This window comes from Physella acuta, unplaced genomic scaffold (genome assembly GCF_028476545.2).
Source record: "Physella acuta isolate Inbredline_101_S28 unplaced genomic scaffold, ASM2847654v3 ptg001328l, whole genome shotgun sequence".
NCBI classification, from domain to species: domain Eukaryota; kingdom Metazoa; phylum Mollusca; class Gastropoda; family Physidae; genus Physella; species Physella acuta.
In genome coordinates, this window is record NW_026732843.1 from 1 (window position 1) to 24,451 (window position 24,451).

At 37.8% G+C, this 24,451-nt stretch overlaps 1 protein-coding gene across 1 annotated transcript; it reads left to right on the forward strand.

Annotated features, from left to right (window-relative positions):
• The first annotated feature begins 1,095 nt into the window (after positions 1 to 1,095).
• On the forward strand, positions 1,096 to 2,136 carry LOC131958426 (uncharacterized). The gene has a single exon (XM_059323450.1). It carries the CDS (start codon positions 1,096 to 1,098, stop codon positions 2,134 to 2,136), a length of 1,041 nt encoding a protein of 346 aa, XP_059179433.1.
• The last annotated feature ends 22,315 nt before the right edge of the window (positions 2,137 to 24,451 follow it).

Below are 24,451 nucleotides of genomic sequence, written 5' to 3' on the forward strand. Positions count from 1 at the left end.
AATACATCAGGAAAAAAATAGCTTTATTGGATGGACGTAGAATACAGTTTTTAAAAAGTAGGTCCGTCGGTGGGGGGGGGGGGAGGAAGGAGATAATATATTAGAAAAATAGGTCCATTTTTTGAGGTAGAATATATCTATAAAAAAAAGTCGGTTCTTTGTTAAAGATAATATACAGTAGATTAACCCTTTCAAAGCTGAAAAACTGGTAGTATGCAGGCTGTATATGTATTTTTATAGCTTCTCGTGTGGTCTGTTAGGGGAAAATTAGGTTTCCAAAAACAACTAAAGCCACTCGTTTCCCTTGCATTCAGGGGAAAACAAATTTGAATTTATAGATTAGTTTCTGACTTGCTATTGACATAAAAAAATAGCTGTCTCTAAACCTCTCAATAAACCTATCTATATAACATCAAATGTAGCATTCTCTAAACCTCTCCTCTCATGAATCCTGCCTATGTAACATCAAATGTAGCATTCTCTAAACCTCTCATTAAACCTGCCCATGTAACATCATAAGTAGCATTCTCTAAACCTCTCATGAAAACCTGCCCATGTAACATCAAATGTAGCATTCTCTAAACCTCTCCTCTCATGAAACCTGCCTATGTAACAGCAAAGGTCGTTGAAACCTTCTCCTCGACAGCCCCCCCCCCCCCCAGCACCGATCAATGCAATCGTTGCGTTTATTGTTTTTTAATTATCTTAGCAAAGTGCCTCAGCGATCACAGACATTTAGTGACAACATTTGGGAACTTTTTTATGCTTTTATTCCTCGCCAGTAGAGCTTTACGTATTTCTCATTCAAGGTCCAATTTTAGAGAAAAAATGGGCATGTTACAAATCCTACAGTGTCACTACCTATAGTAAAGAAGAAAAAAATAAACTTGCTTAAGAGATTGTATGTTTGTAAGATCCTTTTTTTAAGTAACCTAATACTGAATCACAGATGAATCACAAAATGTTTTTTTTTAATTCTTAAGTCTTCCGTTTTGTAGCAATTAATTAAATGAAAATAATTTTTTTGGTGAGAATTTATTTAAACAATATTAAACGCAGCATTAGATCTATATGCAACCCTCAATCCCAGACTTAATGCATCCATCAAACCCAGACTTACATGCAGCCATCAAACCCAGACTTACATGCAACCATCAAACCCAGACTTACATGCAACCATCAAACCCAGACTTACATGCAACCATCAAACCCAGACTTACATGCAACCATCAAACCCAGACTTACATGCAGCCATCAAACCCAGACTTACATGCAACCATCAAACCCAGACTTACATGCAACCATCAAACCCAGACTTACATGCAGCCATCAAACCCAGACTTACATGCAGCCATCAAACCCAGACTTACATGCAGCCATCAAACCCAGACTTACATGCAGCCATCAAACCCAGATTTACATACAACCACCAAACCCAGACTTACATGCAGCCATCAAACCCAGACTTACATGCAGCCATCAAACCCAGACTTACATGCAGCCATCAAACCCAGACTTACATGCAACCATCAAATCCAGACTTACATGCAACCATCAAACCCAGACTTACATGCAGCCATCAAACCCAGACTTACATGCAACCATCAAACCCAGACTTACATGCAACCATCAAACCCAGACTTACATGCAGCCATCAAACCCAGACTTACATGCAACCATCAAACCCAGACTTACATGCAACCATCAAACCCAGACTTACATGCAACCATCAAACCCAGACTTACATGCAACCATCAAACCCAGACTTACATGCAGCCATCAAACCCAGACTTACATGCAGCCATCAAACCCAGACTTACATGCAGCCATCAAACCCAGACTTACATGCAACCATCAAACCTTGACTGCAACCATCAAACCCAGACTACAACCATCAAACCCAGACTACAACCATCAAACCCAGACTTACCAGCCCACACTGACGACGTTACCCGTCCAATTTATGACAACCCGGGTTGCAGGATGTTGCTACCCCACTCGACGCCCTTTATCTCTCGGCACCCCATTGTGCCCCCGTATAGGCCAAGTGTGAACCGAACCTATGATGCAGGGCGCCAGGTTTTCAAGAGAATTTGCTTTCAGCTCTATCGAGATAACATAATGGTCTACGGGTAATGTAGAACCAAAAACACAGCAATCCGTCGACGCTGCCTACCCTTCCCCAGAACTCGCTTTAAAACATAGATTCTCCATTTCCTTTATGGGTATGGTTTATTTCAGCATTATACTTAATCCAGTTCTCAGTATTTAAATGGCATTTTATATACAGGCCTTCCTGATAAAAGAAACCCGCTTACAAAGAAAACACGCTATAGCTTTCTTCGAATTTGCATCAGCCTGTCAATACTCTAGTTCTAGCTACGTTCGCCCAACACAATTATCAGGAACTTATTGTGGATGGAACGCTTTTCCATTTTTCTGCATGGCTCGTTCGCTTGCATTCTACGGCCGCCGCCCCCAGGGGGCCTATTGGTTTGGCTTCACGGTCCGCAAGCGTAGCGTTCGTCTCACATCATTAATAAGCAGAGCAGCCGTGGCGAAGAGCTCTTTGATATCCCCTGAAAGAAGGGCGGTTAAGCATAAGATATTTCAAGTTAATGTTCAGTCTCAAATACGCAAGTTGTTTCGGAGTAGCTGGCTAAAGGGGGGAGGGTGCCGCCTTGTTTCAAGTGGTTGGAGTGTATCAAAACAAGAGGGCGGAGTGTCGGGGTGTCGTCTTGGTTCAAGGGGATGGAGTGGGTTCGTGTATCGAAACAAGAGTGTGGTGTGTCGGAGTGTCGTATTGGTTGAAGTGGGTGGGGGTGTAGAGTGTCATCTTGGTGTAGTAGATGGAGTGTCATCGTATTTTAAAAGTGCGGAGACAGTGTAGTCTGTTCTCAGTAGCGTGGAGTGTTGTAGATTGCACCCCCGGAGAACCAGATGTACTACCCTGACGTGAGTTAGACGAGAACCTTCTAGGGTGAGCAGCTAACGCGTGTCAACAGTGACAGGGACCGCTCACACTTGACTGGGTTATTGATCAGATGATGTCGGCACTGCTCAATGACGAGCTCGCGATCTGTGAACTGACAGGCAACTGTCTGGGTGGTCACGTGATCTAAATACTTAATTAACATGACAGTGGTTTATTGATTGCGCATATTAATAAGGGGATTATTGCCCGTCATTGATCCGTTATTCAGGGCTTAGCACAGGAGTGTTTGTAACCAATCCGTACTCTATGAGGAAGATACAAGCGGGAAGGCTATTTGTGAGCTGCTTGTAAAGTATTTCTGCTGTCAGTGGTAAAGGCCAATAAAGCACGTAGCGTTAGTTTCAGCCATACTTTTACTTCCTCCAGATGCACTGCACGTACTTACATACTTATATGTGTAACTACCTGTCCGGGTAGAGAACTCGTGGCTTTCGGCTTAACATGTTTATACTTAACCACTAGACCACGTCATTCCCATCGTAGCTTAGCTTAAGAATACTCAAGGTATCGACCCCAGAAAACTCAGAACGAGGTGTTAAATTATTTTTTTTAAACAGTGTGCTGTGTTAAAGCATGAATGATAATGGCAACTTGATTGTTATTTTATTATAACAATCCCCCACCCCACCTCCGAAGTAGGGGGGGGGTGGTTATACCGTCTTCTAGGAAGAGATGCCTGAAAGAGACTCTATTAAGAAGTCCGACCGATGCCATACTGTCCTTAGGTACGTGGAATTTCTCCAAGCTAGGCTGAAAATCAGTGGCGTAATTAGAAAAAAAAAGCCTACTCTCTCTCTCTCCTTCCCCCCCCCCTCCCCCCTGCATTTTTTTTCGAGCATATATTGGAGTGATCCTTATTTTCAAGATTTTTTATTTTTTCAACAGGACATTGCCCAATTGGATTCCATTTCGGTAAAAAAAAAATCAGTTAAAATATTTTTAGATCGGATTATTTGGGAGTCGCTACCAGAGCTAGAAGACTCAGCGTTGATTTAGATCCAGCATAAATTCGGATATATTTATCAAACAATTTTATTATAATTAAACGCAGTTAAAATTGTGAAAACCTTCACCTTTGACGCAAACACTGCGTTGTCGGATATCTAATTAGCGACTCTTCTCTGTAAATTACCACCTAAAGTTGTAATAAGAAGCCTAAATTTAGCCTCAATAATTTTCTGAGCAGATGAATTAATCAATGTGTGGAGGCTTAAGCTTTGATAAAATAAAATATGCCGCCAAATTATCTATATACTACTAAAACTCAAGTTTGAATATTTATTTGTTTTTTTGTTTGCTTTTTTGTTTGTCTGATTGAATACTGGAGAAAATCGGCGCTAGGTGGAGAGCTGTAAAAAAGTATGTAGGTAGAGAACAATATTTGTTTTCAGACAGACTGTTGATCACAAATTTATTTAAAGACGTTAATTAATTTATTGATTTATTCATAGGTAGATTAACCACATTAATTTTAAAGTTTTAGAACAATGGCTTTCTTTGACTGAATAGTGACGTCACACGTTTTGTTTACTTTTTAGTACAATAACATGGCGGCTTCTATCGAAGAAGATTGTGTTCCCATTCCAAAGTTTAACGCGTTCTAAAGCTAATTTTCTGTCGGCTATAGCTTTAATGATAGTCCGTTTGCTGTTTTTATTACGCTCCAACACTTATATAAATTTTCAACTGTCTTTTTCATTTAGTTTTACAATAAATTTCTCTAGCTCTACAATCTATCCAAGAAAGTTATTTATAGGTCTAAAAATATCTGGAGGCCAAGCACGTTATTTATAGTTCTAGATCTAGAATCTAGGTCAAACCAAAGATTAATTAGATACATACCAAAGATTAATTAGATAAAAATACAATCCATTTTATAATCATAATATATTTTTTAGTCCTTAAATACTTGATATAAATCTTTGTGATTTATCTATCTAGATCTAGATCTATCTAGCTAGAATAGGTCTAATGATTAGTTATATCTAGATTCTAGATCTAGATCTAGCAAGAGTTACGCAGAAACTAGAGTTAAGACTTAAGCAAACGAGTCGTAGAATTTAGATCTAGATAATTCTATCTAGATCTAGATAATTTCAGACCTTCATTTTTTATATAAATCTTTGTATATCTATGTAATTGGCTAATTTAAGATAAAATTTAATTTGACAGTTACTACTACTAGACTTAGATCTAGATCTATGCGCGTAAATCATGTTGCATAAGGATACTCAAGATATGAAACTATAGTATAAAAAAACAACTGTGACGTCACGATTCTAAATAGATAAGTTGTTAGTGTAATAGGCTTTCATGCGGGAGGCACGGGTTATTTTTTTTTTCAATTCTTTTCTATTTTTTAGATGTGAATGATAAAGTTGCCTATCTGAACTTGGCGAGATACAGGGCAGGTGAAGTAGAGTTCATCTGTCTCTTTGCCATAAGCATATGAAGGGATAGTGTTGTCAGATACATGCTCGGCCGGAATCGTTTTTTTAACGATAAAAACATGTTGTCTGAGACTTCGCGGGACACTGGGCAGGTGAAGTAGAGTTAAGTAGGTCACCTGTGACGTCAGTATATGAAGGAAGTACCAAATTTTCAATACGCCATTTACAAAATGTTGGACTTTGTAAAGAAAATACCAAATTTAAATTAGCCCCATTTAGAATCCAAAATAGGTTCTTTTAAAACTATACTGGGTCTAAATTTTTACAAAATATTAAAGTTAATACCATTTTAGCGCAATTTCCATTCTGGAGAATTGCGTTTATTAACCCGTCATTTCTGGATGGATGGATGAATGGATGAATGTGTGTCCGCAGCTTTAAGTCGTATCTCCTCCTCAACGAAGCAATATCGATGACTAGTTCCAAAAGCAATTATGTTAAGCAAGTTACGAGGATGAGCATAGGCCGTACAAATTCCGGGTTTCTTTCATGGATTTCCCGGAAAAGCCAAAAAACCTCGAAAAAATGCAGTTTTTGGCCCATATCTCGGCAACCAGACCACTAAGCGACTTGAAACATGTACCAATCGATTCCTGCCATAATTTAGAACAATATTGCCGAAGAAAGTTTTCAAAAATATACTTTCGTTCGGTCACAAAAAATTTTTTGAATTAATTAAAATTTGGACCGAATTAGTAGGCATTTTTTCCAACCACACCACACGCGTCATCACGTTCAATAGCTGCGCCATCACGTTCAATGGCTGCGACATCACGTTCAGTAGCAATGGTTTTTAGTCATGTAACTCTGTTGTAAAAAAAAATGCATAAAAAACGTTTTAATAACAAGCTTTTATGTAATGATGCACTAAAAAGTAGAAAATAAATTATAGACTACTATTTAAATAACTATAAAGAAAAGCGTGGGTCACTTTAGTATCTATTGGATACCTTTACTAATGTTAAGGAAGACACCCACGCTTTTCTTTATAGTTATTTAAATAGTAGTCTATAATTTATTTTCTACTTTTTAGTGCATCATTACATAAAAGCTTGTTATTAAAACGTTTTTTATGCATTTTTTTTCAGTACTTTACATGTTTTATCTACAATAGAGTTACATGACTAAAAACCATTGCGCGCCTACTGAATATCACGTTCAGTAGGCGCGCAATGGTTTTTGAACGCAGCCATTACGTGGTCGTGATGGCGCAGCTATTGATGACGCGTGTGGTGTGGTTGGCTAGACATGCCTACTAATTCGGTCCAAATTTTAATTAATTCATAAAAAATCAATTAGGCATCCAATTAAGTCAAATTTAGTTTCAGATTGCATTGTCTTCATGTCTTGACCCACGTGCCAACTGTGAATCGTGTCGGTCAAGTAGAACTGTCCGAATTTTCACTCCTGCGTTTCCGTCTAGACTGACGACAGACTGTCGACAGACAGAGGAAGTGAGTTAAATAAAAGCTTGTAATAAAACATGTAAAATACTGAATTTTTTTTAATAAAAAACGTTTTAATAACTAACCAATGGTTTTACTAACCCTGCTCTTGATTTACGCCACGACAGAGCTATTTTTAGATAACATAAGTAAATTGCGCTTAAATGTCACTAGACTTTTTAATTAACTTGTTTTAAAAATACACTGTCTAAATAAAATAAATAAATAAAGTTAACCTTATTTAAAATGTATTTTGTCCTTTAAAAAAATAGACCTACTAGGTCTAAATTATATATATATATACATATATATATATATATATATATATATATATATATATATATATATATATATATATATATATATATATATATATATATATATATATATATATATATATATATATATATATATATATATATATATATATAATTTATCCCATTTTAAAACGCAGCTTGTCCTGAAGAAGAAAATGTCAAATTAATATAGGTCTTATTTACAATAGCTTCGCATTTTAACATTCTATACTTACTGGCGATATATAAAGACATTATTTTCTAAGCCATCTTGTTAGATGACGTCACGTACCCTCCCCCTTCCCCATATCGATATGACGTTTGCAGTGTTGTCGTCTGCAGGTGTCTCGGTACGAAGCGGAGACATTTTGTTACCGTCCTGAGATAGCGATCATGTTCCAATTCAGGGGGGTTAATCAGCACTTTGTCACACGGCTCTGAGGGGGTTAATCAGCACTTTGTCACTCGGCTCTCGATTTGCCGCTTTTATATGACCGGCCCAGCGGATTCTCTCCCCCCACAAAACACAACTTCAAAGCGACCGTAACCGGCTCTGCCATGTGTATTCCCATCCGTGTTGGCCTGTCTTAGGTTTTCCTTTCATCTTAATGACGGCAATATAATTATTGTTTTCTTTATCTAGCGACAACTCGAATACTGGTAAACATTAGTAAACACACGCATTTATAATTGGGAATTAATACAATTTATTTATTGTATTGAAATATGATTTTATTGTAAAATAAATAATTAAATACTCTAGCTACATAAAATCTAAAAGGTATTAAGAAGTTTATTTAAAAAAAAAAACATACAGTTATGTGTTTTAAATGCTTTATCAATAACTGTAAAGCTTTTCGCTAAGGTTCGTGAGATTTCGTCAATTAGACTTTTCATCCAATGATCGCTGGTCTATTTATCCTAACAACTTATGCGTCTATGGCGACAGGTCTTTGATCATCAATCCGCATCAAGACGTTTAAAAAAGTGTGAAATATCCCCACCCCTTGCTCCATGTGAAGTCAGCGACTTTAGGATTTACCGTTCACATCGGAGCATTACCTTACCAAACAAGCATATCCGCAGCGATTTGGCTTGATAGCCAGCCAGCACATCGGTTAGAAGGGGGGACCACGCTTCGTGATTGGAACTTCAAAGTTAAACATACAAGCCCCATTCATGGAGCCAGCCCACTTGAACATGAATGGGCTTTAGACCAACACGTTAGGGCCCTCTACCTGGATCATGGATACATCAACCACTACAACAGCTATTTTAATGGATGACCGATTAAAAAAAACAACCCATTAATGATAATTGATAGCTTAAACGGTTGGCAACACTTCATGTATATATATATATATATGTGTGTGTATATATATATATATATATATATATATATATATATATATATATATATATATATATATATATATATATATATATATATATATATATATATATATGCGTGTGTGTGTGCGTGCGTGCGTGTGTGTGTGTGTGTACTGGACACACATTCAGATGTACATTACAAAATTTTAAAAGGGAATAATTTTCAACAGGGGCGGAACTACCATACGAGGGGGGGGGGGAAGAACCAGGCCGTTTAGGGGGCCCAAAATTCGACCAAAAAATTAATATTCATAGTGCTTTTGGAAAAACAAACCAGATCTACTACAGCAGTGATTGTTCTACACCAGGGGTCTCCAAACTTTTCAGTCCGAGGGCCGCATTAACTATCAAATTTCAGTTCGGGGGCCAGTTTCTTCCAGGCATATCTTTGATTTTTCTGGGCAAAGTTCCTCAGCCATCACCATCAAACGTTTTTTCGGTGCACAAAAAGATCTCCGCGGGCCGTAGTTTGGAGACCCCTGTTCTACACTAACACACGCTGTAGCCTAGTAGGAAAAACAACCCAACTATACGAGCTGTATTGTGAATGATAGGCGAACACTCAAACCACTTCCATGACTTATCTCTCCTCTTTAAATAGTCTACTAAGGGTGCCCATAAAGCTTATTTAAATAGTTTTGTACTGAGCAAATTTTAAAAAAAAACTTCTCTTTATAATTACTTAAATAAAACGACAAATACTTGGTTACTTATCTTATTTTTAGTTTTAAAAAATGAATAACCATAGACGTTATCTCTGAAAGCTTAAAAAATCCAAATTTTAATGATATTCACATCTAAAATAGCACTAATATATACTCAACAACAACAACAATTGGGTGTTGCAGTAATACTTTGCTATATAACATGCTATTTTTCAAAAAATTATATAAATTAATTGGCAAGCGCTAAAATTATGTTTTAGCTGTCAAAAATTAAAACAAAATATTAAGTATTGATTTTTACGTGTTTTGAATTTTTTAATTCAAGATAAACTATTGAAAATAATTTTTGAAATAATTAATAATATTAATTCATTAATCCATTCAAAGTTTTGGAAAAACTTCCGCCAGGGAGAGATAAAATTTTTCAAACTAAATGAATTTTTGTGATCATGTTTCCCATTGATAAAAAAACATGGCGGCTGCTTGTTTCTTGACTTCGCTTCAAGATTTTAAACTCATCATGAACTCCCAATATGCAACAAATATACAAAATTTCAAGTCTATTGTGTACGTACGGTTGGGAAGTAATGTATTTGCATTCAATTCTGACAGAAAAGTTTTGTGGCGGTAAGTAAATTAATTATTTTTAAAAGTTAAATCTAAGACCTAGCAAGCCTAGCCCCAGGGGACATTACTCCTACTGGACGATTTGGTAAACAGTAAACAAACGATTATCAAGTTCGACTTTACACTTTATTTCAGCATATTGCAACTAGATCTAGATCTAGATATCTAATAGTTATTAGTAATAGATCTCAATCTACCTGATCCTAAATCTGTTCTTTATACTTCCTTAACTAGAGTCTAGATCTATCTATACTGATCCCTCTAAATAAAAAATGACAGTGATTAGATTTAGATTAAATTAGTATTAGATCTAGTCATTTAGTGTATGTTTGTAGATTGTAGAGATCTGATTGCAAGTACTAATATCTAATATCTAGTAAGTACTTCTAAGTACAAGTAGAAGTAGTGACTAGGACTATTCTAACTAAGTGCAGACTGTAGACTACTGAGGATGTTAGTGTAGTTCAGTTGAGCATAGTTACTGAAGTAGACTTAGTAGAGTAGAGAGTGAATGCAACATTGTGAGTGTAATAAATTAAAAAGTTAATAATAGGACCTAATGATAATTAATAATTAATGACGAAGTGACTAGCCGGAATAAGATTTTTCTATAATTCTAGATCCAGTGAGTAGGTCTCTGAGTCTATATATTTTTTTTTTCTAGATGTAGCTAGTTAACAACAGTGCTAAATCTAGTTAGTAACTTGTCTAGAGAAATCTAGATCTAGAATTATTTAGTAATTTAGTAGGCAATAATTATAAATAATAATATTATAATATTAATAAAATTAAAATGTTGTCATCTGTTGCTACTGCGAACCTATCTAGATTTGATTTAAGAAGTAGATTTAAAGTTTAGTTGACTGCTAAAGATTAAGAAAGTCTGCTACTAACTAGAGTAGTAGGCATATGCTTACTTAGAAATCTAGATGTAGGAAGTTTATGTGTAAATCTAGCAAGACCCAGTTATTTTAGTAGGCATTGAATTATGGTTATTAGATCTAGAGTTTAGATTTAGTAAGAGATTTGTCAATATTGACCTGAAGTTATAGATTTAATGGCTAGTTTTGATTGCAATTTTATTTATATTTTTGATACGCTTATTATGTATAAAAATGTAAACTATGATTATAAGACAAAATTTTAAGTATAAATATTGTGTGTAAATCTATTTTTCAGAATACCTGAATTAAATCAGTGCATATAGACCTCTAGTAAACACAGAAGAAAGTACCCTACACATGTTCCAGACAACCTTAACTAAGACTATCAACAAAACATAGGAAATCAAAATGTGTTTTAGAATGAAGATTTCATCTGAGTCTGCAATTTATGAATAACAATATTTGATGCAGGAAAAAATTAAATTCCCTGAAATTATGGGACAAATATATATCACATTAAATAAAGTGCCTTTATCTTTAAATACTTAATAAATTATTAATTTATTTAATAAAAATTGAACTTGTCTTAATCATTGAATTTGTTTATTGATTGTAATTGTTAATGTTATTGTTAGTGTATGAAAATATTGTAAACAACAGTGAGAGTTGTAAAGTTCCTGTTTCTAGCCTGTTTGTCCATGGATCAGATTGCAAAGAGTTCAACTGTTCTGTGAACTTGGCATTCGAAGCCATGATGTGGTCAGCACTATGACAATGCCTTTACTTAGGTACCCCTCATTGCTGGGTGCACACAGGGACTTTTTACTGACTTAAACCTCAATTTAACTTGAGACTTTGGGTTAGTAGTAATGGCAGTCTAGCGCCAGTGTGTTTTTCTTCATATAAAATTTGCAAGTTAAACACTGTTTAGTTTCCTCAATCACTACAGCTTTCCAAAATCACTGAACTAACACACACAAACACAAAGAACATATTAAAACAACACTCAATAAAAATAACATAAATCTTAACACTTGATAAAAGATTTATTTAGGATATATCAATATATATTTTTACAATGACCTACAAATACTAAATTGGGATTCATTGGTCAAGCAGTAGAGCACACAATTGATAAACCAGAGAAGTGGTTTGAGGGCTTGAGTACATTATCATTAAGGGAAACTGGCTTGAGATACTGACTTTAAGTGTAAACCACACAACTGTTTTATTGGTCTAAGTAAAAACAAGGTAATTAAAAAGTCTAGTGACAATTTTAGCGCAATTTCCTTATGTTATCTAAAAATAGCTCTGTCGTAGCGTAAATCAAGAGCAGGGTTAGTAAAACCATTGGTTAGTTATTAAAACGTTTTTTATTAATTTTTTTCAGTATTTTACATGTTTTATTTACAATAGAGTTACATGACTAAAAACCATTGCGCGCCTACTGAACGTGATGGCGCAGCCATGGAACGCGATGGCGCAGCTACTGAACGTGATGACGCGTGTGGTGTGGTTGGAAAAAATGCCTACTAATTCGGTCCAAATTTTAATTAATTCAAATTTTTTTTTGTGACCGAACGAAAGGATATTTTTGAAAACTTTCTTCGGCAATATTGTTCTAAATTATGACAGGAATCGATTGGTACATGTTTCAAGTCGCTTAGTGGTCTGGTTGCCGAGATATGGGCCAAAAACTGCATTTTTTCGAGGTTTTTTGGCTTTTCCGGGAAATCCATGAAAGAAACCCGTAATTTTTATGGCCTATGTTCATCCTCGTAACTTGCTTAACATAATTGCTTTTGGAACTAGTCATCGATATTGCTTCGTTGAGGAGGAGATACGACTTAAAGCCCGGACACACATTCATCCATACATTCATCCATCCATCCATTCCCAGAAATGACGAGTTAATAAACGCAATTCTCCAGAATGGAAATTGCGCTAAAAAACAAGACATTATTAATATTATTACAAGTGGAACATGCTTCATCTGTGGAATAATACTTTCATTAACAGTAAAAATAAATATTAACTAGTGTACACAGACACTAAAAATACATGCTTACTGTAAAGCAAAAGTAATTCTTCTAAAACAATGTAATATACATTAGGCTTATTTACTCATATCTGTTTATTCTGAGTGATATAGTCAGAATTCTGTAATTATAGCATATTTAATTTCTACTAAGTAAGCCTTGTACAACAGTATGAATATCTAGAATCTAGCTATATAGATTAATTGAAGTTGCTGATTTTTTTTTAAATCTTTGAATTAAATTTTCAATGTTAAACTAAAAGCTCAATGACAGTAACACAAAGTCAAACAAAGCTTATTACAATTAAACTAATTAGGCCCTAATGTTAGTAATTATTAGATTAATCCAATTTTTAGGCCCACTTTGGGCTTAAATCAAATTTGGAATTTCTAGAGCTATTACTAGATATAGAATTTTATCTAGTAATACTGATACACTATAACTTGTCTATATATATATAACGATAACTATCTCTACGAGGACTAACTACTAAGCAGACGACTAATTAGTAATTACGGTTATTAGGTCTAGCCTACTGTCACCGTGTAATATCTAGTTTATCTACATCTACATCTAGATCTAGTACTAAAAGAAAAAGTACTAGGAAAAGGATTTTTTTTTTAAAAAATATGGCATTGATTTAAAATAGGGGCCTATTTATTAAAATGAATAAAGGCAAAGTCTTTATAACTAAATAGGCCTAATTTAAATTAGGGCCTATAATTAACTATAATATGATTAATACATAGGGCCTAATAACTAATTTAATCAGTTCTTAACTTTCTAAGCAAAAGAAAGTCTAGAAAAAAATTTATGGGCCTACATTCAAAAGTTAAGTCTAAAGTCTAAAGGTTTCTGTTTTACATAAATCTAGCAAATTATTCTATTATTACTAACTCTAGCTTAAATACTAGCTAGCTAACTAAACTAATACTAACACCTATTACTATTATATTAATAAAAGTATTCATATTAATCATATAGGCCTAGTTCACTATAAAAGAAAATACGCTATAGTCTATATAATATACAGTAACAGGCCTATACTTAATACTATTATTATTATAGATCTAGGTCTAACTAAAATAAGGCTGAGATCTAGATCTAAATAAAATACATAGGCCCTAAATCTAGTAAATAATACTATTTGACGATTTGTTATAATAGGGTATATTTTTATTATTGTATCTAGATCTACTGTTTATAACTTAAACTTTAGACTTAATTAAACTTAAAGTCTTAAAGTATGAGTGTATGACGTATAATTAATAATTAATATTAATTTTAGGCTTAGTACTAAGTTAGTACACTAAAGTAGAATCTAATTCTAATTACTAAAACTAAAGTATAGGCCTAGTAATTAGTAACTGTAACTAATTATATAATTACTAAAGTTCTTTAAATTTAATTAATTCTTTAGACTTGGTCACTTGACTTTACAACCTCTTCTTTACTCTTCTAATAAAATCGGTTTAGACTACGGTCCCTAGATCAGATCAAGATCTAGATTCTAGATCTAGATTTCTAGATCTAGAGTTAGTAGAATCTTTCAATCTACCTCTAAAATCTAAAACTACTAACTAAAAGTTACTAGATCTAGAGTTTTAGTCTTTAGTAAATCTAATAAGTAAAACTAAATCTAACGAGTCGGTTATATTCTAAATACTAAATATAATTCTAGAATCTAGATTCTAGACTATATTAAAATCTTAAAAGTCAATTCTTAATCTAGATCTAGATTTAGAATCTAGATCTAGATTAGATTTTAATTTTCTATCTCGATTTCTAGATCTAAATTCACGAAATTCTGATTCTAAATTCTTGAGTTTGTTTTGAAGCCAAAAGCGAAAGTAGCTTTCCTAACTTAAAAAAAAAGATTTAATAAAAATATTCAGATTTGGTTTTAAAAAACGCCAACCGGCAGGACTCCATTTGGACTCCACTTCAACAGCCTATAGTACCCAAGTTCAACGAAATCACATTTTAATTTGGTTTTAAAAAAAAAAAATGAAAAAAAAAATAAAACAAACAATAGAAAAAAAATTGTTCTCCAAAACTGAAAGGTATTGAAAAAAAGTATGCTTATCATCTTGTTGTACTAAACGCATTTTACTGCCAATAGAACGCACACAATATTGTTATTGAGAAAATGTATTATTAGTAGTATTAGTATTAGTATTATTATTATCGTTATAAGTATTATTATTATTATTATTATTGCTGTTATAGTTGTTGTTATTATTATGATCATTTATTATTATTTTTTATTATAATTATACACTTTACAAACCCTTATTACGAAAAATATCGATTTCACATAACTCCGTCCATTGCTCTAAAGTTCAAAGGTTCTGTTGACCTTATCGTGACCTCTAGCTGAACTAGCCAATCTACCCCATCAGTTAGATCACAAGGGCGTGTCTAGCTACCAGCCCACATCTCACTAGCTGCTAGCCCACATCTCACTAGCTGCTAGCCCACACCTCACTAGCTGCTAGCCCACACCTCACTAGTTGCTAGTTCACATCTCACTAGCTACCAGCCCACACCTCACTAGCTACCAGCCCACACCTCACTAGCTACCAGCCCACACCTCACTAGCTACCAGCCCACACCTCACTAGCTACCAGCCCACACCTCACTAGCTACCAGCCCACACCTCACTAGCTGCTAGCCCACACCTCACTAGCTGCCAGCCCACACCTCACTAGCTGCTAGCCCACACCTCACTAGCTACCAGCCCACACCTCACTAGCTACCAGCCCACATCTAACTAGCTGCCAAGTCTGTCACACAACAACCCAATTCTGTCACACAACAACCCGTCTGTCACACAACAACCCGTCTGTCACACAACAACCCGTCTGTCACACAACAACCCAATTCTGTCACACAATAACCCAATTCAGTCACACAACAACCCGTCTGTCACACAACAACCCGTCTGTCACACAACAACCCGTCTGTCACACAACAACCCAATTCTGTCACACAATAACCCAATTCAGTCACACAACAACCCGTCTGTCACACAACAACCCGTCTGTCACACAACAACCCGTCTGTCACACACAACAACCCAAGTCTGTCACACACAACAACCCAAGTCTGTCACACACAACAACCCGTCTGTCACACACAACAACCCGTTTGTCACACAACAACCCGTCTGTCACACAACAACCTACGTCTGTCACACACAACAACCCAAGTCTGTCACACACAACAACACGTCTGTCACACAACAACACGTCTGTCACACAACAACCCGTCTGTCACACACAACAACCCGTCTGTCACACAACAACCCGTCTGTCACACAACCCAAGTCTGTCACACAACAACCCAAGTCTGTCACACACAACAACCCACGTCTGTCACACACAACAACCCGTCTGTCACACAACAACCCGTCTGTCACACAACAACCCGTCTGTCACACACAACAACCCGTCTGTCACACACAACAACCCGTCTGTCACACAACCCAAGTCTGTCACACACAACAACCCGTCTGTCACACACAACAACCCGTCTGTCACACACAACTACCCGTCTGTCACACACAACAACCCGTCTGTCACACACAACAACCCGTCTGTCACACACAACAACCCGTCTGTCACACACAACAACCCGTCTGTCACACACAACAACCCGTCTGTCACACACAACAACCCAAGTCTGTCACACACAACAACCCGTCTGTCACACAACAACCCGTCTGTCACACAACAACCCGTCTGTCACACACAACAACCCGTCTGTCACACAACCCGTCTGTCACACACAACAACCCAAGTCTGTCACACACAACAACCCGTCTGTCACACACAACAACCCGTTTGTCACACAACAACCCGTCTGTCACACAACAACCCGTCTGTCACACAACAACCCGTCTGTCACACAACAACCCGTCTGTCACACACAACAACCCAAGTCTGTCACACACAACAACCCGTCTGTCACACACAACAACCCGTTTGTCACACAACAACCCGTCTGTCACACAACAACCTACGTCTGTCACACACAACAACCCAAGTCTGTCACACACAACAACACGTCTGTCACACACAACAACCCGTCTGTCACACACAACTACCCGTCTGTCACACACAACAACCCGTCTGTCACACACAACAACCCGTCTGTCACACACAACAACCCGTCTGTCACACACAACAACCCGTCTGTCACACACAACAACCCGTCTGTCACACACAACAACCCAAGTCTGTCACACACAACAACCCGTCTGTCACACAACAACCCGTCTGTCACACAACAACCCGTCTGTCACACACAACAACCCGTCTGTCACACAACCCGTCTGTCACACACAACAACCCAAGTCTGTCACACACAACAACCCGTCTGTCACACACAACAACCCGTTTGTCACACAACAACCCGTCTGTCACACAACAACCCGTCTGTCACACAACAACCCGTCTGTCACACAACAACCCGTCTGTCACACACAACAACCCAAGTCTGTCACACACAACAACCCAAGTCTGTCACACACAACAACCCAAGTCTGTCACACACAACAACCCGTCTGTCACACACAACAACCCGTTTGTCACACAACAACCCGTCTGTCACACAACAACCTACGTCTGTCACACACAACAACCCAAGTCTGTCACACACAACAACACGTCTGTCACACAACAACCCGTCTGTCACACAACAACCCGTCTGTCACACAACCCAAGTCTGTCACACAACAACCCGTCTGTCACACACAACAACCCGTCTGTCACACACAACAACCCGTCTGTCACACAACCCAAGTCTGTCACACACAACAACCCGTCTGTCACACACAACAACCCGTCTGTCACACACAACCCGTCTGTCACACACAACAACCCGTCTGTCACACAACAACCCGTCTGTCACACAACAACCCGTCTGTCACACACAACAACCCGTCTGTCACACAACCCAAGCCCAGAGCAATAAAATAATTCCCCCAGCAAAGGAACGAATCCTATTCACGGCTAATCGATGGGATTATTAGCAGCCAATATATTATTTTCACACACGCCGTAGGATGGGGGGGGGGGGGGGGGGGGGGGAATGGGGGCGGGGGGGGGCAACAACAAAAAAACACAAGAATATAAAGTGGTATCGATTGTTGAAATCAATGAGCTGGATCACCATACACCCAATTACTTGTTAAAGAAAACCTTTTTTTTTTAAATCCATTTTGTTGTTTCTTTGTATGAAGAGCAAGTGTTTTCATCGATATTGTGTGCGAACCGCTGGGTAAGCGCGCGACGTTCTGACCGGCTCAAACGTTTCCTCAGCTCAAATGTTTTCCGGCATTGTCTCGTGACCCAGGCGGAGTTAAAGAGTGGAGGGGGGGGGGGGGTTAAGCGGCTCTACCTGGCTCCGTCCTGGGAGCCGGCGGGTGCGGCCGGCCACGGTTCGCATCTATCTATGGGACGTGGGCCACTTGTGTTGGCAGCCACCCACGGGCGGGAGGATCAAAGTCCACCCGCGGGGGTTATCTCCGTGTATCTGTGCCCTACCTCCAATGATACCATTACGAAAATCGAAAGCGAACCTATGATTAGCACAGCGTAAACGCGCTCAAAGGGCCGTACCTTTGTGGCCCGGGGGTGACTTGCGTGGCGCTGAGACGGCTGCCGGCTCTTTGATACCCGGGGCCCTCGCGTCACGCCCGACCAGCTACCGTCACAGACCCTTGCTAAGTGCGACAAATTGAAAAAAGACTAAACATATCAAACGACCAACTAATGGCGTGGGGCTTGTCTTTGGGTAATGCGAGCAATAATTCTCACAATTTTTCTCTTTACGCTGTTTCGATTGTGTATATTTTTTTTCATTTCTTAATTACCTCCCCTCTCGGTTATCCCTCTTGTTAGACTTTATCTTGTACCCACCTCTGAGGATTGAATAGTGATATCCCTACATACAGGAGTCTAGATCTTCAGGCTTTCTGGTGGTGTTTTGTTAAGGTTTTTTTTTTCTTGTTTGTAAACTCAAAAAGAAATTCAGACTTCAAAGACGCTAGGATATTGACTTTCAAACCCAAGAAATGAATCTCTTCGAGTGGCTGTGTGGGTGTGTGGCCGTGTGGATGTGTGGATGTGGGGCTGACAATATTTTCACACACCAACAAGCAGGACATTTCATTATTCGGCAATAAAATCGTGAATTATCTGACTCTTTGGGTTGGTGGCTCGTGTGTTGGGTGTCATTTGGCCATGTGTCGTGTGTTGTATGTCATTTGGCCACACAATGCTATAGGTCATGGTTCGTGTGATGGATGTTATTTGACCAAGTGTCGTGTGTTGGATGTCATTTTGACCACACAATGCTTTGGTTATGGGTCGTTTATAAAACTGGCTAGTTGAGTTGAAGTTGGGCGGCAATGTAAGGCTTTGGTCATTGGCCGCTTATTTTATCTCCACCAAGCTGGGTTATTGTTGTAATATCTAGTCTATACAAGTACGGGTAGTCTCCCCATACATGTTTTGTTCGTTGCCTGGGTGCACGGCTTAGATCCATGTTTTTCTATGCATGTTAGCAATATTTCCGCTAATTAACGTTCTGCTTTGCACATAAATAATATTACCTTTAATTAACCTTCATCAGTACACACAGCATTTTTGTTTAAGTATGTCGGAGTGGGGTTTAAGTTTTAGAACCAAGTAAAATATAAGGTACATCACCAAACTATTTAATTACCTTACGTAGCTTGCTAACCTGTACGACTGTTAATTAAAAAAATGTTTAACAAAAAATTGATTGATCGTTATTAATATAACCAATGGCTTTATGGCGGTTAATCAACTTTGGACACACATACGGAAAGTGGCGAGTTAAATTGAAGCTAGTGATTGTAATTTTCAAGAGTTACTTACTGTAATAATAACCTCCCGACCAAACTACCTTCAAATGTTTTACTAGAAGATTAAATTTTAGTCGCATCAAATTAGCCCTCGGGCGAGACATGCAGGGTTAATTATCTAACAATATGGTGTGTTGTAGGTATATATTGCGACACAATATGTCCAGGGAGCCGAACGGAAACGATGATAGGCAAAAATTGCCTAGACAAAGATAAACATTGTAAAACCCGGCAACAATTAATGAATAAATGAAAAATATTATTTGGATAAAACTACCCAAATTGAATATATAATAAAGAAATTTATTACAGGACACAACGCGGATCTTAAACAAGTATTTCCCAACTAGATCTACCAGGGACATATCTTAACAGTTTTAAAACTCTAGTTGTGAAACAAAGCAATCACTCACCAGTATGTGGCATGTCTAGGTCAGTCGTTCTCTCGGTAACTGGACGGACCTGAAAATAAAATGTGCACTGTTGATCTACAGAGGGAAACACAACATAAAAATCACATACGTGTATAAATATTGTTTTTTTTTTAATATATTATTTTAATAAACTACGCTTTTTGTTGGAAGCATGTAAAAGCTTTGGACAAAATGAACAATACTAATCTTCTATTTATTTATACAACCTAATATTTTCAAAAACATGTACAAAATAATATGCCAGACCATTTTTCTGATATATAAAACAAGTGGGCAGCTTTTAACAGAACAAATAATACTACAATTTAACAAAAATTCTTTAGCTTTTAAAGTAACCATAAAGGCTTTGGGCGGTCTAATAAACTATTCAGTACAGTATACGACTATCGCGTTTACTTAAACAATTACAGCCTTGTTAAGAGGCATGTTTTTTTGTTGATATTTTACTTCTTTCACTTAGTATAAAGTGTTTTAGTCTTGTTTTATAAGAAAAATTCTGATAAATAAAAAGATCAGAGATTTAAAATTAGCTGTTAGCTTTTGATGCTAGAGACTACACACCGTAGATGTCATAGTGTTAAAGTATTAGCAGCGACACTCTTCTGAAAGAATAATCTCTCACAATTATGCTTTAATAAGAGACAACGACCTTGATGGGGACCGTAGATTTCATGGCCCTGGTCAGTCTTCATCTTTCAATAAACCGAATAGGGAGATAAAGACGTAGAAAAGAAAAAAATATTTCGCGACAGTATTAAAACGACATAAAAACTGAGTCAGGCTGAGGAGGATCCGATCCAATTAGAGTTGGCATTTTTGTTTTCCCAGCGGGGCGCCAGGTCCTAGATGGGCTATCGTCCCTACGCTCGAGGATAATGAAGCGGTTAACTCCCCCGCACCCCGGGTCGCCACTTGACCACACCAGTGACCACAACAGACCACTACTAGTGACCACAACGAGATCTTACGCCGATTACAGGTACCCCCTGATTTACGACCCACCCGACACGTCCCTGTGTTGTCATTCTTTTCATTTTGTATCGTCTGCGGGTCATTCGATTGGTCATCGCATTGGTCATCGCATTGGTCATCTCTGTCATAAAATCATAACTCTTGACTCCACAATGCTGCGTCGCGAGGACGCATTCTCTCCGATCTAAAAATGACGCGACCAGAATGACCACTGTCCAAGTTTTATGACCTATAGGAGGGTCACTAACCTGCCTGGGAACAAAAATAGCCCGCCCTGCTATTTGATGTCGCCGCTTGTATTGTGGGGCCGAGAGTTTTTACAGCGAGACAAGAACACTAAGGACGCCATCTTGGTGTAACTCGGGACCATCTACTTCAGATTGACGATAATCGTGAGGTCCAACGTAAAACATTCTAACGATGACGTTGTGTAATGTTTTGGTAACAGTGAGCTGACTAATTGAGTTGATGATCTATCTTGACTCGTGCTAAAGAACAGGAAGGATTGTATGATAAACTCGACTTTAGAAATTAGCATTGGACATTTTGACACATGGCGCATCAAAATAATGAAAAGAGAAGAATTAGGATATCATATTTATGTGAAGACTTACTAGAATATATTTAGGCCTATATATAAGAGAGAGAGAGAGTAATAAATACGGTACTATTTTAAAAATAAATTAAAAATATAAATTAAAAACAGTAATTATTTTAAAGAGAATGAATAAATATGTTAAAATTACAGATTCTTCAAAGTATTTTTTTTATAAAAAAGAATCGTTGGGGATTTATATAATTTAAAAAACGATAACATCATTAATAGCAATTAGTCGCACTATTTGAGGGCTAAAAGATTGTGTGTATTACCTTATTTAGATAGAAATAGTTGTTATTCGTATGTTCACATATTCAAAGGTATGACACAGTATGTTACTCTGTATGCATGACTTAAGCTCATATATACACTACTCTGGAGTCATATGCGTTTTAGAATTAGAATCTTGCGATCTGTTTATGTTTTAGTTGGTGTTGTTTTGTATTTAGTTGTTGTTATGTATTTAGTTGTTGTTATGTATTTTGTTGTTGTTATGTATTTTGTTGTTGTTATTGTTGATGTTATTTATTTTGGTGTTGTTGTTATGTATTTTGTTGTTGTTATGTATTTTGTTGTTGTTATTGTTGTTGTTATTTATTTTGGTGTTGTTGTTATGTATTTTGTTGTTGTTATTGTTGTTGTTATGTATTTTGTTTTTGTAGTTGTTATGTATTTTGTTGTTGCTGTTGTTGTTGTGTATTTTGTTGTTGTTGTTTTGTTGTTTTTGTTGTTTTGTATTTTTGATTTGGCATTTATGAAGATCCATTTTACATTTAATTTAACAATTTAAGGAGCTGTATTTTTATCGCAAGAAAGCGTTATTTCGAGTTTAACACTCTTTTTTAACATTAAAGTTAAAAGCGTTGGGTGATAAAGCAGGTAATTGTTGACCCAAGAGTTTTGATGGTCATGTGCCTGAGTCCACCCAGCTCTAATTGGTACCTGTCTCCAGCCAATGTGACGACCTTGTGTTGGTTCACGTCTTAGTCCCACAAGAGAAAAGCAATCACACCATCTCTTAACATTACATTCCGCATTAAAAGAAATAAGAGAAATATGCTTTCCATTAACTGTCAGATGTAATTATAAGGATACTTTTCAAACCACAAAATTATACTTTTAGGAAGGAGACTTGTACGCATCTTGCAACACTATCTAAAACGAGATTATGTATTGATGGTGCGCCCTGAGAATGAATAATACATCTGCTAATCGCTCACACTTCTCGAGGTTAGGGTGCGGGGCTGTCTTTGATGCCCAAAAGATGGCGCGGCGGATGTGGTTAAACGGCCATTATTTCCTGCGCTGTCACTCGATATTTGTTCCTCAGTGTCCCAACTTGTAATTCCCCCTGACCCCCAGACACCAGAACCTCCTAACCCCCTACACCGGGCGGAGAATAGACTGACCAGACCTGTGTCTTTTCATCTGTTAAATTATTTAAACTGCCGATAAAACTTGCGGCCGATCGAAAGACCGGCGGCCGGGTCCGGCAAGAGGGTGACCTTTTATCGGCAAGAAATCTGGTTTAATGCCCCTATGGTCGGCGGCCTGTTGTCGGAGACCCTTGCTGTGAAACATGACCTGACTCGCCGGAGAACAGCGGTGGCTCTATCTCGATGAGCTCCGGCCAGTCGCTAATCACTACACGGAGATGATACTTAGATTGATTTGTGTGGCTTCTAAAAAAATATCTGGCCACTTCCGCTTGATTGTTTTAATAGGCTATGCATAGCTTTATCACTCGGCTATAGACAACATTTGAACTAAACATTTCCGGAGCGGAGAATCATTTTTGTTGCCAGTTTTGAGTACGATTATATTACTGCTCTGTAAATTTTGATTTAGCCGCGTTGTATATGTTTATATTTCCGCGATGTATATGTTTCATTTGTCGCATGTTACATGATAATGTTGCCGTGATTTGTGTTTATATTGCCGCGTTGTATGTTTATATTGCCGCGACAGTAGAGTGGGAAAAATGGACGCCCTACACGCTAGAGTGGAAATATGGACGTCCTACACGCTAGAGTGGAAATATGGACGCCCTACACGCTAGAGTGGAAATATGGACGCCCTACACGCTAGAGTGAAAATATGGACGCCCTACACGCTAGAGTGGAAATATGGACGCCCTACACGCTAGAGTGGAAATATGGACGCCCTACACGCTAGAGTGGAAGTATGGACGCCCTACACGCTAGAGTGGAAGTATGGACGCCCTACACGCTAGAGTGGAAGTATGGATGCCCTACACGCTAGAGTGGAAGTATGGACGCCCTAACCGCTAGAGTGGAAGTATGGACGCCCTACACGCTAGAGTGGAAGTATGGACGCCCTACACGCTAGAGTGGAAATATGGACGCCCTACAGAGTGGAAATATGGACGCCCTACACGTTAGAGTGGAAATATGGACGCCCTACACGCTTGAGTGGAAGTATGGACGCCCTACACGCTAGAGTGGAAGTATGGACGCCCTACACGCTAGAGTGGAAGTAAGGACTCCCTACACGCTAGCGTGGAGGTATGGACGCCCTACACGCTAGAGTGGAAGTATGGACGCCCTACACGCTAGGATGGAAGTATGGACGCCCTACACGCTAGCGTGGAAGTATGGACGCCCTACGTTCTTCAGCAAAATAAAATTCCTGTCGCTTGGATTTGAATTCAACTCTTTAGCTTTTGTAATTGTGCGTCCTAGCGCTCAGCCACCTCCATTATCTGACCTTATCTGTATCTTAAAATATGCCGCACAAAT